Source organism: Phyllobates terribilis, unplaced genomic scaffold (genome assembly GCF_046119375.1).
Source record: "Phyllobates terribilis strain yellow unplaced genomic scaffold, ASM4611937v1 Scaffold_4__5_contigs__length_816908805, whole genome shotgun sequence".
Lineage (NCBI taxonomy): Eukaryota > Metazoa > Chordata > Amphibia > Anura > Dendrobatidae > Phyllobates > Phyllobates terribilis.
In genome coordinates, this window is record NW_027362764.1 from 536,007,213 (window position 1) to 536,021,243 (window position 14,031).

A 14,031-nucleotide genomic window follows, 5' to 3' on the forward strand; every position below is an offset into this window, starting at 1 on the left:
TGTATTGTACAAGTTTTCAAACGCTCAAGTGTAATTTCCCAAAAAAAAAAAAAAAGAGGCTAATACTATATGATAAGGGAAAGGGCATCTATCGGTCACCTTTTTCTGTGTATGCAAATGTGGACACAAGTGTTTTAAGGTTGTCTGGAACTTAACTGATAATCTATCCATGAGATGGATCAGCAATGTAAGAATATTGGAAGTCCGACACATGGCAACTCCACCAACGGTATCTACTCAGACAGTGGCCAAAGCAAAGTACAAGGCAGAACACCGGATCCCCGTATATTTTTGGGTGTCTCATTTGCTTGTGTTGCCAGAATTTCTGCACTTCTTAAAATTAGGCTGCTTGTGTTTTTTTCATTGCGTTTAACGTGTTTTTATACAGTTTTAATGCTGTGGTTTTTGTCTCTTATTGGTGTGTCATGCTTTAAATAAAGCCGCTTTGTTTTTGATACTTCCTGCTAGTTGGCTTTGAGAAAACGTTGACATACTTACATGTTTTTTTTCATGAGATTCCACTGCGGAAATGCCACACAAAAAACGCAGCGTACCCGCAAGAGAAATTGACATGTTGCGGATTTTAACCCCTTCAGGACCCAGCCTATTTTGACCCTAAAGACCTTGGCATTTTTGTCAATTCTGACCAGTGTCCCTTTACGAAGTAAAAACTCTGGAACACTTCAACGGATCCTAGCGATTCTGAGACTGTTTTTTCGTGACATATTGGGCTTCATGTTAGTATTAAATTTAGGTCGATAATATTTGCGTTTATTTGTGAAAAAATCAAAAATATGGGAAAAATTTTGAAAATTTTGCAATTTTCAAATTTTGAATTTTTATTCTGCTAAACTAGAGAGTGATGTGACACAAAATAGTTAATAAATAACATTTCCCACATGTCTACTTTACATCAGCACAATTTTTGAAAAAAAAAAAATTTTTGGTAGGAAGTTAGAAGGGTTCAAAGTTCATCAGCAAATTTTCTTTTTTCCAGCAAAATTTGCAAAGCCATTTTTTTTAGTGACCACATCACATTTGAAGTCCCTTTGAGGGGTGTACATGACAGAAAACACCCAAAAGTGACACCATTCCAAAAACTGCACCCCTCAAGCTACTCAAAACTACATTCAAGAAGATTATTAACCCTTCAGGTGCATCACAGGAACTAAAGCCACATGGAAGAAAAAAATGAACATTTTTATTTTTCTAACAAAAATTTTCTTTTAGCCTAAATTTTTTAATTTTCACATGGGTAACAGGATAAAATGCATCCTAAAATTTGTTGGTCAATTTCTCCTTAGTACACTGATACCTCATATGTGGTCATAAACCACTGTTTGGGCACACGGCAGGGCTCAGAAGGGAAGGAGCGCCATTTTACTTTTTGAATGGAAAATTAGCTCCAAAAGTCAAATTGCGCTCCTTCTCTTCTGAGCCCTGTCATGTGCCCAAACAGTGGTTTACGACCACATATGAGGTATCAGTGTACTCAGGAGAAATTGACCAATACATTTTAGGATGCATTTTATCCTGTTACCCATGTGAAAATTAAAAAATTTAGGCTAAAAGAAAATTTTTGTGAAAAAAAAAGTACTTTTTTGTTTTCACAGATCATTTTGTGAAGCACCTGGGGGTTCCAAGTGCTCACTATGCATCTAGATAGGTGCCTTGGGGGGTCTAGTTTCCAAAGTGGGGTCACTTGTGGGGGAGCTCCACTGTTTAGGCACATTAGGGGCTCTCCAAACGCAACATGGTGTCCGCTAACAATTTGAGCCGATTTTCCATTCAATTTGTTAGCGGACACCATGTCGCGTTTGGAGAGCCGCTGTGTGGCCAAACATTGGAGCTCCCCCACAAGTGACCCCATTTTGGAAACTAGACCCCCCAAGGCACCTATCTAGATGCACAGTGAGCACTTGGAACCCCCAGGTCATTCACAAATTAATCCGTAAAAATAAAAAAGTGTTTTTTTTTCCACTTTTTCATTTTTATGAATCAATTTGTGAAGCACCTGGGGGTTCCAAGTGCTCACTATGCATCTAGATAGGTGCCTTGGGGGGTCTAGTTTCCAAAATGGGGTCACTTGTGGGGGAGCTCCAATGTTTGGGCACACAGCGGCTCTCCAAAAGCAACATGGTGTCCGCTAACAAATTGTCGGCTCAAATTGTTAGAAGACACCATGTTGCGTTTGGAGAGCCGCTGTGTGGCCAAACATTGGAGCTCCCCCACAAGTGACCCCATTTTGGAAACTAGACCCCCCAAGGCACCTATCTAGATGCACAGTGAGCACTTGGAACCCCCAGGTCATTCACAAATTAATCCGTAAAAATAAAAAAGTGTTTTTTTTTTCCACTTTTTCATTTTTATGAATCAATTTGTGAAGCACCTGGGGGTTCCAAGTGCTCACTATGCATCTAGATAGGTGCCTTGGGGGGTCTAGTTTCCAAAATGGGGTCACTTGTTGGGGAGCTCCAATGTTTGGGCACACAGCGGCTCTCCAAAAGCAACATGGTGTCCGCTAACAAATTGTCGGCTCAAATTGTTAGAAGACACCATGTTGCGTTTGGAGAGCCGCTGTGTGGCCAAACATTGGAGCTCCCCCACAAGTGACCCCATTTTGGAAACTAGACCCCCCAAGGCACCTATCTAGATGCATAGTGAGCACTTGGAACCCCCAGGTCCTTCACAAATTAATCCGTAAAAATAAAAAAGTGTTTTTTTTTCCACTTTTTCATTTTTATGAATCAATTTGTGAAGCACCTGGGGGTTCCAAGTGCTCACTATGCATCTAGATAGGTGCCTTGGGGGGTCTAGTTTCCAAAATGGGGTCACTTGTTGGGGAGCTCCAATGTTTGGGCACACAGCGGCTCTCCAAAAGCAACATGGTGTCCGCTAACAAATTGTCGGCTCAAATTGTTAGAAGACACCATGTTGCGTTTGGAGAGCCGCTGTGTGGCCAAACATTGGAGCTCCCCCACAAGTGACCCCATTTTGGAAACTAGACCCCCAAGGCACCTATCTAGATGCATAGTGAGCACTTGGAACCCCCAGGTCCTTCACAAATTAATCCGTAAAAATAAAAAAGTGTTTTTTTTTCCACTTTTTCATTTTTATGAATCAATTTGTGAAGCACCTGGGGGTTTCAAGTGCTCACTATGCATCTAGATAGGTGCCTTGGGGGGTCTAGTTTCCAAAATGGGGTCACTTGTTGGGGAGCTCCAATGTTTGGGCACACAGGGACTCTCCAAACGCAACATGGTTCCAATTTGTTAGTGGACACCATTGTGTAGTGTATGTCAGGTTGGTGTGCGGTGTGGTATAATGTAGTGTATACACCACACACACACACACACTACAACACACACACCAACCTGACATAGCCTACTAAGCTGAGTACGCCCTAGACTGGGATGAGTGGGACGGGCGGGACATTTTGTGTGCTGTGTGCGTGTGTAAAAAAAAAAAAAAAAATCGAAACTTTATTATAGTGTGAGTGTACGTGTGTGTGTGTGTGTGCTTGGTGTAACCTTCTGCAGTCACGTGTGGGGGCTGTCAGGCGTAGGGGGGCTGTCAGGCGTACGGGGGCTGTCAGGCGTACGGGGGCTGTCAGGCGTACGGGGGCTGTCAGGCGTACGGGGGCTGTCAGGCGTACGGGGGCTGTCAGGCGTACGGGGGCTGTCAGGCGTACGGGGGCTGTCAGGCGTACGGGGGGGGGCTGAAGAGATGGAGGAGCCAGCAGCTGCAGCAAGGGGGGTGATCACTGGGGCAGGAGCCGGCAGTAGCAAGGGGGGTGATCACTGGGGCAGGAGCCGGCAGCAGCAAGGGGGGTGATCACTGGGGCAGGAGCCGGCAGCAGCAAGGGGGGTGATCACTGGGTTTGCGGGGGGGGGGGGATGATCACTGGGATGGGGGGGTGCACACTGGGGATGGGGAGTGAACACTGGGGACAGGGGGGGTGAACACTGGGGGGGTGAACACTGGGGTCAGGGGGGGTGAACACTGGGGACAGGGGGGGTGAACACTGGGGACAGGGGGGGTGAACACTGGGGACAGGGGGGGTGAACACTGGGGACAGGGGGGGTGAACACTGGGGACAGGGGGGGTGAACACTGGGGACAGGGGTGATTATTGGGAGGTGGGGGGTGATATCACTGGGACTGGGGGATGGTGGGTTTGATCACAGGAGCAGGGCATTTACACTGAGCCTGCTGCTGCTGTGATCACAGTCCACCGGCTGTCAGAAGGAGAGCAGCAGCCGGTGGATGAAGACGTGGGAGAGGGAGCAGAGGGAGCGGAGGTCGGGGTGCAGGTATGAAAGTGGAGGGGGGGTCGGGGGTGGAGGGGGGGGGCAGGGTGGAGTGGAGGGGGGGGTCGGGGGGGAGCGGGGGCAATACTACCTGATGCAGATCAGCGGCGGCAGCAGGCGATCAGCGGCGGCAGCAGGCGATCCACGGGGGGGCAGCTGCAGAGGGTCCACGGGGGGGCAGCAGCAGAGGGTCCACAGGAGGCAGCAGCAGAGGGTCCACAACGGCCGGCACCCGATCCATGGACGGGCAGTTGCGGCCATCATTAAAAACTCCCTCCACATCTGATTGGGGCTAGTATCCATGTGACGCTAGCCCCCCAATCAGATCTGGGGGGAGGGGGGGACAGAGGTGACACTCCCCCCAGCCAATGGCTGATGCTGTAAGCATCAGGCCATGCCCAGATTTAAATATTACACCAATTTTCATTGGTGAAATATTTAATTCATACCGATTGGCAGTTTCATTAAAAGTGAAAATGAAACAGCCAATCGGAGGGGTCCCAGGCACGGGGGGGTTAATCCACCCCCCGGGGGGTCGACTTCAGGATGTCCAGTTGCAGTAGCAACTGTGACACCTGAGCGACCCCGCTCGCAGGCGCTGCAGGGGGTCTTTCCCTCCATGTCACAGACGCTGTGACATGGGTCGGGAACGAACTGTTTTCCATGTCACAAACGGTGTGACACGGGTCGGGAAGGGGTTAACCACGCACCGCAGGTCAGTTTACACTGAGTAAAATAAAAGCACAGTGGGCAGGAGATTTCTATAAATCCCATCCACTTTGCTCCAACTGTAAGACGCTGCGTTTTTTGACGCAGCAAAAATATTCAGCGCCAATCTCCCCAAAAACTCATCGAGGGAAAATAGCTTTATAGTTATGTTACAGCATGGTACATTTGACTTATGTTCCTATAGAGCATCCATTGAAGAATGGTGACTGTGGACCCTGCTCTGTCATGGGCACCAGCCTTCTGTTCCTAGTGACCAAGCACTGTAGTGTGCACAATCTAAGATGATCAGATACACTATAATGATGCAACGGTTCTAGTAGACCATATATGTCCAACTCTGGCCCATGGGCCAAATCTGACCCGCAAGGTAGTTCTATTTGGCCCCCCCCAACTCCAGAACAGCCACCCCTATGTGGGGCACATTATTCTGCATGGAGGACCGTGTGGGGCCCATTATTCTGCATGACATCCCTGTAGTAGACAGACTACGGCAACAGAAATAATTTCAAAGTGCAGTTTGCAATAAAAAAAAATAAATAATAGATCTACAGTTGGGCAATAATAGATAGGGTTTAATCACCAACTCCAGAGCAGTTACTGTTTTACCTGCTTTGTTTGCTGATAGGCCTCGATGCAATTTAACCATGCAAGCACAGGACCTTTGTCATCTGTAGAACCTCTCCCATACAGCTTACCTAGACAAAAACCAAGTCCAAGATTAAGATAATGTAGTCAGTCACTGAAAGTCCCATTTATCTGCACCAATAATGACAGTGTAATATACTACTTCAGCCAATGTGTTATCTTTAAGATGTGCAATTAGGATTGTCAGCACACTACCAAGTGCAAAGGTGCAGGGTAATCCAAAGCTCACCGTGTCCTTGTAGACATAATTACCAGCTCTTCAGTCAGTGCCGAGTGCAAAGAGAACCAGTGACCCCATCTAAAATACAAGCATCAGACTGGAAAGTAGAGCATGCATAGCCATACTTCCAGAACCTGCTTCAGTAAATGCGATTTTTTTCACAATGGAAGGTGGGGGGGGGGGGAAATAAATAAATAATAATAAAAAAAACACGCTCATTTGCACTGCCCCATTGAGCAACATTGGTCCGAGTGCTGTCCGCTTTTCCACGCACAGAGCTCGGACCAAAAATACAGTTATGTAAACGAGCCCCAAGGCATGTTACACACATTGTGTTTCACAGCCTGAGACAGCAATGCAAGGACTGGCCTCAGGTCTCCTAACCCGAACTAGTCAGCCTCATGGGCATATAGGAGACGGACATTTCAGAGACTCATGGCCGGTCCCATGCATCACAGTCCATACCTGGGCAGCGAAACATGGATGTAAAACTAGCCCAAGAGAGAAACTGGCCAAATCCATAGGCGTATCGAGGGAAGGCAGGCAGGGCATATGCTCCAGGTGCAGTTGGCAGGAGGGAGCCCTCGGGCCGCCTGATGCAGCAGTCTGAAGTGTCTCCTGGTGGCTGCAATTTGCCGCCTTCTGGACTGGGAGTCAGTCATTTTCTGAGCCGGTAGTCAAGCTGACAGCTGTCTCAGAGGGTGCAGCGCACCAGCTCCCAGTGATCAATTGTACTCGCAGCTTTAAAAGGAGAATACAATTGAAGCCCTGACCGCCAGGTGGGCGACATCAGCAGCGTGATCAGGTCATGTAAACACATTGAAGATGTCACTCACCGACGCACAAATAAGATTGGTGGTAAGTAGTGTTGAGCGAGAATGTTCTGTTGACCCTTTCGCCAAGTATGCTCGGGCGAGCACCGAGTAGTTACAGCTGCTCGGTGTTATGTTTAAATCACTCCCTGTGCATGATTTGCGACTGTTTGGCAGCTTTATTACATGTGAGGAATGCAAAAGAAACAAACAGTTGCAAATCATGCACACGGGAGTGATTTAAACATAACACTGAGCAGCTGTAACTACTCGGTGCTCGCCCGAGCATACGCGCTCAAGACTAGTGGTAAGTGCGCCAATGGAGCTGAAGACACCAAAGATTTAGTGAAACGAATGTTGTGGTGAATTTGAGGACAGTATCAGGAGCAAGGAGAAAGTTGGGGGGCATGTATGAGGAAACCATTTGAGGGGGGGATGGGTGCACACACAGTATGATGAATAATGAGGCAGTGTAAGGGAACAGCCAGAAGGGGACAGTAAGCCAAGGAGTGGGAAGTGTCATGCGAGGGCACAGTATAGAGACTGGGCTCTATAGTGGGGACACTGTGTAAGGACAGTGTGAAGAGGGGGCTTAGTATGGAAAGGAGAGGGCAGTGTGGAGAGCATGTACCATAAGAGGGGCAGTGAGTAGGTCATTTTGTGCAGGGAATATAATGAGGGGCAATAATTATTTAGGGGCTCAGCGTAGAGCAGATATTTTTTTTCAGTAGCATTATAACGACACTGCTATCTTTAAGGGCATTGTGTGGGGATGTGCTGCAGAAGACCAGAGAAGATGGAAGTCTGCAGAGACGGCTGTGGATGTGAAAAGTCATCATGGCGTCTGGACAAGATGAAGAAAAGAAAGCGATCGAATCCAATCAGAGACAACGTCAACTATAAGGTACCTGGATGTAAATGTTTATTTGTGATACTGACTAATTCTCATCAGTTCTGTGGTTCCTGTATGGTTCGCAGCCTGAAGAAGACTGATCGCAAAAATTCCCAGTATCTCCTTACCATTGTTAAGGACGTACTGAAGTTGTAGGTTCATGCGATACAAATGTATATGGGTCTGCGCTAGCATTACAATTCATGTACCATGTATCAATAGTGATTATGTGAAACATGGCCATCTTAATGAAGTGTTATGCCATCTGACGAGTTATGGTTTACTATGTTTTTATTTAGGTTATGGTCATTAAAGGGGTTGTACAAGTTTGTGATGAGTCTGCAGTCATTCTATGTGACTGCAGGCTCCTGAATTCTCACAGAGCGCACTGCACGCTGTCAGGATTCTCGGGTGCCAGTGATTTACATACATGCGATCATATACTAGCTAGACATGCGTAGCCTCACTCTATGAAAATGGAGGGAGGCCACTCGTAAAATACTGACCAAATGCTGAACAAGTGAACTTGGTCTAAAGCCATATACACTACAGTGTGTGGACCCTTTAGTTTTGACGATGGGTCCAAAACAAAATAAAAAAAAAAAATTGCTGGCAGCATAAACATACAGATAGTAAGTAGAGAAAAGTCCCCAAAAATTGACAGTGCGAAATGTGACTATATGAAAAGACAGAAGTCAGCTGAGCCGTGTGCAGCTGCGGATGTGCTGTCCCAGCGATTTAGGCTTCCCTCAGTCTGATGTTAGTCATGGTTCCCCCAACCTCATTACAACACTGTCAGCAAAAGGGAGTAGGATTAGCTATTTGTGAAGAAAAAAAATACTCTGAAGGAAATGAAACTTTGGAGCTTCCTGTTATTTTGCAGTTGCACAATCGTTCTCCTTATCACCATTTTTAAAGGACACAGATATTGTACCACATCAGGAAACAATAAGAACTGTGGTACTCACCATCTCTTTCTTCCAAGACGAAGGGCTCGCTGTCCCATCCATCCTCCAGAGCGGCCGGCTGGACATCCAGATGTCCATACACACACACCGTCTTTTTAGCAGGATCTGATCCCAGTTTGCCCAAAACAATGGGAGGCAGAGGAATTTCTGAGCCATCTGGAAGCTAGGAAATACATTGTATAGAAGTTAAAGGGGTTTTACACTACTTTATATTACCCCCCCAATGTATCCCCCCAGGGCCTCTAAGGCTATGTGCCCACGTTGCGGAAATGAAGCAAAAAATTTCTGCTTCATTTCCGCATGTCCTCTCCCGGAAAAACGCATGCGGAATTCCGCACGCGTTTATTGCGCGTTTATCGCGCGTTTACCACATGCGGAATTGACTTGCGTTTTTAATGCATTGCACAAGGCAATCCCGCTTGCGGAAACGCAAAATTAATGAACATGCTGCGGATTTTTGAACGCAGCATAAACGCTGCGAAAAAATCCGCAGCGTGGGCATAGAACTTGCGGAATCCCCTTGGGGACCATGGGGAGCGGATTACCTAGCGTTTAACAAGCGTTTACGCTGCGGAATTTCCGCAGCGTAAACGCTTGAAAAACGCTACGTGGGCACGCAGCCTTAGCCTTTTTGTAAATACCTTCCTTTGCAGATACTGCCTGTGAGCGGCGCTATCACTGGCCGCTCACAGTCATCATGTGACCCCCGGCTGCAGCCGGCTCTGACATTTGCTGATGTCACGATAAGTGCTGGCAGCAGACGGGGGTCTTTGTCTTCCTGGTTCCAGGTGGATACCAGGCTGTGGGCAGTTACCCCCCGCGTCACACCCGGCATCCACCGCGCGCTCTGCCTCTCCCCATTCATTGGGAAAGCGCATGGTGGATGCCGAGTGTGACGTGGGGTAACCCCGCCCACAACCCAACAGCCACCGCGGGGAACCCAGCGCTGAGTCACACCTCACTTGTTGTGACGTCAGCGAGGGGTCACGTGATGCCTATGGGCGGCCTCCGATAGCGCCGCTCACAGGCATTATCAGCAAAGGAAGGCATTTACAAAAAAGGTAATGGGCGACGGGGGGATACATTGGGGCATTAACCTAAAGTAGTGCACAACTTCTTTAAAGATACATTTTAATAGATCGGTTAGATTTATGTGATCTTTTCAACTTGCAATGATGGTGTCTGGACAACCACACAGCAAACAGTCACCTTCCCTATTCCCACAAACCTCCGGCCCTGCAGAACTGCCATGTTACATCTATACAAGGTATAGAGAGCTCTGACCACACTTTTCACAAGTAAATATCCATATCTGTCCATTTGGACAAATCTCAAAATCCCACCTAAAAACTTTAGGACCTACCAACAACCATCTTCTCTATGGCAGAGTTTAATAAAGAATAGGGATACCATATACCTCTGATGCTGCAGGACCCGATTTTAGAGAAAGGGGAGTCAGTCAGCTGCCCACTTATTGACACGAGGATGTCATTAAAATTACATCCATCTTCTCACTCACATCAGGCAAGAAGAAACTAGCATAAATGCTGAGGCGAGACAGCAACACCCAGTAATAAGCATGGCACCATGCCCAAACCTCTTAAGGCATCACAACTATCAACCCGGAGTTCTTCATGCTCGATGCGAAAAAAGCTCAGTCGTGTAGAGCCATAGTCCCAGGACTCTGGTATGGACACAAGGCTCTACAGAATTAGAGCCATAAACTTCCACGATCACAATAATGTACAGTAGAATTATACTTCACTTTTAATCGCACACAGAACTGCTGACGGTGTGCTGTCGTGTTAGATTTTGAAATATGGGTGGTTTATCTGGCATCTAAGATGACTGTACCCAACAGAGACTGCAGTCACCAACTTTTACATGTTGATGGTAAATAATTGCTTGCCATGACAGGCAGTCAGTTTATAGAAGGACAATTGCAAAACTGGCAGTAAAACAAGTCCATTGTACTTAGTGAATGTGTATGGCAAGTATCCAGAGCGTTACATTGATAAGGTAAACAGGGAAGGGAGGGTTATGTCTCATCTAGACGGAAATCTGGATCGATTGGCACAAAGGTCTGTGGTGCTCCGAGATTACAGCTATGCTGGATAAGCTGACAGAAGAGATAAAAGGCCTAGAAGAAGTTATCTACACTTCTACAGACTGATCTGCGAATATTAAAATCTACACCAAAGAAAGGAGCTTGAACACATGTTGATATAAGGTCCATGTGCAGGTACACAGTCACACGGTGGCCACTGACAAACAACCTAGGATAAAAACAAGAATAAAATACCCAGCAGTAAATAGTAATTGTACATGTAAATAATATGGGGTACTTAGTCAACACTGTTTTGATAAAAAAAAGCATAAAAGCCATCCCACCACGACAAGGTGTACCCACTCAGGATGATCCTCTCTCTAAAGTATAACCTCTGTGTGCCAACCGGCCTGAATAGATGCGGACAGAGCAGGACCCAGGTCTGATGGTTTATACACTGTCATATATGTATATGAAGGCTTTCCACAGGCAGGTGTATAAGTCGTCAGACTTGGGTCCTGCTCTGCCCGCATCTATTCAGGCCTCCTTTAGAGGGAATCATCCTGAGCGGGTACACATTGTCATGGTGGGATGGCTTTTATGCTTTTTTTGATCAAAAAATAGTATTTACTCAGTACCCCATGCTATTTACATGTACTATTACTATTTACTTATTGCAGGGTATTTATTAATTGTGTTTTTATTCAAGGTTATGCAATATTAAAGTCCGTAGTATGAGCACAACATTATATTGGGAGAACAGGAGTGTCTGTGGCAGACAACAGGAAAACCAAATGGACAGGTGCTTGCAGATGTCACTTATTTTATAAAGAGCCTATGGGAATTAAAAGGGCAAGTAGATGGGTGATAACTGACAGTCTGGAGTGTTCCTCAACACTGGAATCCTCAGAAATTGCCAGGATATAAGAGGTGAATCCCTCATTCACCCCCAGCTGCAGACTGCCTAGGATCAGTTAAATAGAGCAGCAGGTTGCACATGCATCCTGCTGCAGCCTATGCCACTGAAGATACAAAGACAGCCAAGTGCTCTGCTGTCCTCAATTTCCAATAGTGTGAAAACCCTGAAAGTTCAAGCCACTGTCTTGCTGCCAGGAGAGAACTGGGTACACAATTTTTTTTTTTTTACTTTACTCGCTTATATAAGTGTCATTAATTCCACAACGCTTTATGGACATTATCAGTACTGTCTCCATTGGGGTCATAATTAGTCAGGCACGAACATGCTTGGCGCTGTTAGACAGCCGCAACACATGCAGGGATTGCCTAACAAATAGGCAATCCCTGCAAGTGGTGCAGCTGCCTAACAGTCACAGGGACTCAAACTTATTTTTCAAGCATGTCAAAGATACTCTTAGCACCAGAGCATGCTTGGATAACAGTGCATCAGAGAATGTTCGGGCAACACTAGTCACAATCTAAATTCCCTATATGTATGTCTTTGGATGTGGGAGGAAACCCATGCAAGCACGAGGAGAACATATAAACCCCTTACAGATGTTGTCCTTGGTGGGATATGAACCCAGAACCACAGCGCTGCAAAGCAGCAGACCCCTGAGCCACAGTATACTAGCTGAGAGACTCATAGCAATCTAACAGGAATACCCCTTTAAGCAAGAAGTCCAGCATATTCAATGGGAAATTAACAATTGCACAGCTTATCTAAAGGGCTTGTGAAGAAGGCCATATTAGTGATCCGAGCGCGACCTAACAAAGCATCGGATATCACCCGAACCAGTATAATTTGGTCAGGTATTCAGACTCGGCCATGCAAGTCAATGAGCATGTGGAAGTCATCCAAGTACAGTCAGATGATATCAGATTTCCGCATTGACTAAAAGGAGAAATTTTGTTCATCTTCTCACCTGAGAGAATCAGATCATACTATGCTGACACACTGATCAGAGTGTCATTTACATAATCTGCCCAATTCTCTCAGAAGGAAGACTACATGGCCGATAAATGCTTTCACCCATATCCCACAGGAAACGTTCCCATGTCCTCACCTTCTGCTTCCCGATGTCCACCAGCTCTGCTGAGCCGCCCAAATGTTCAATATCCTTGACAGCCACTTCCATCATTTTCTTGATTTCTCCTCTCTTCTCCGGCCAGGCCGATACACTTTGGATTGCCACCCATTCTGCTAGTCTCTGTGAAGAAGGCACAATGTCAAAACCGCTCTTCCATCTATACACTGTACTTGGAGGCCTAAAGCAGAGCGAACGGTGAATAAAACGTAAAAATGGAAAAGCCGTCCGACAACTACAGTATAGCACCAAGACAGTGGAGTGATCAGAGCAACAATCAGCCGGTATTCCCCCTCCTGGGACCAACGCTGCATCTCCACCGCTGCTCCATGACCGCTTACAGGAATAGCGGGTGACGTCACGTCCACAGCGCTGCTCCAATCACTGGCCTCAGAGAGATGAGTGATTGTCTGCAGCGCCGGTGACCTGATGCTGCGATAACAGGGTCAGCGGTGGAGACACAAGGAGGGGTGGGGTGAGCGGTAAGTAACCGCTGATTTTATTATTTATCCCAGCAACAATGAATTTACAAAAAAAAAAGTTAGAGAAAAGCCCCCTGTAGGCAGCCCCTCTGTAAGGAGCCTGTAGGCAGCCCAGTACCGGAGTCACAGTGAGTTCCTTCACTGGCAGCAGTCAGATCTCAGCCTCCTGAGACATTATACAGCGGCCATGAGCAGCCCATCAGCCCCAGGCCCCTCACAGGGGGTCATGGCTGCTCGGGGACACGGTGCATCTGTGGGGCTCAGGAGCCCATGACACCGCAGCATGTACCGTGCACCTGCTGCAAGAGGTCCCTGCATTACACCGTAGCATGTACCGTGCACCTGCTGCAAGAGGTCCCTGCAGCAATGCACAGGCTACGGCCGGGAACAGCAGCGCACTCCCCTCCCGCACAGCGCGGCATTACCTTCACGTAGACTTCCTGGTGACTGTCAATGTACTCGAACAGAGGAGGGAGGACAGACATAACGGCAGCTGGAGGAGAACGGCGCTATGGACCAGGAGCGGCGGCGGCACACTAACTATATGTTACTCGGAAGGCCACGCCCACAGCCGGCATACTGCTCACGTGACGCTGTGCGGTCAGCTGACTGACCGGGCAGTGCTGGTGACGCGGCGTCCCTGTGGTCAGAAGAGGAATCACAGGACAGGCCGCCTGCGCATTGTTCTGCTGTGTAATCATCACAATGACCAATGTACAGAGGCGGCACCGACTGTGCGCACACCGAGGAATCACCGACTGTGCACACACCGAGGAATCACCGACTGTGCACACACCGAGGAATCACCGACTGTGCGCTCACCGACTGTGCACACACCGAGGAATCACCGACTGTGCGCACACCGAGGAATCACCGACTGTG

The 14,031-nt window shown here is 47.3% G+C and overlaps 1 protein-coding gene across 1 annotated transcript in view; it reads right to left on the reverse strand.

Moving 5' to 3' along the window:
• Positions 1-13,743, reverse strand: part of LOC141265636 (cytosolic non-specific dipeptidase-like) — a 28,506-nt gene extending 14,763 nt beyond the window's left edge. The window contains exons 1-4 of the mRNA XM_073678947.1: positions 13,575-13,743; positions 12,647-12,790; positions 8,576-8,738; positions 5,645-5,733 (exon numbers count right to left, since the gene is read on the reverse strand). Of these exons, the coding sequence (XP_073535048.1) occupies positions 5,645-5,733; positions 8,576-8,738; positions 12,647-12,790; positions 13,575-13,634 (456 nt within the window). The 5' untranslated portion in view covers positions 13,635-13,743. The remainder of the gene's footprint in view (positions 1-5,644; positions 5,734-8,575; positions 8,739-12,646; positions 12,791-13,574) is intronic.
• Between the last annotated feature and the right edge of the window lie 288 nt (positions 13,744-14,031).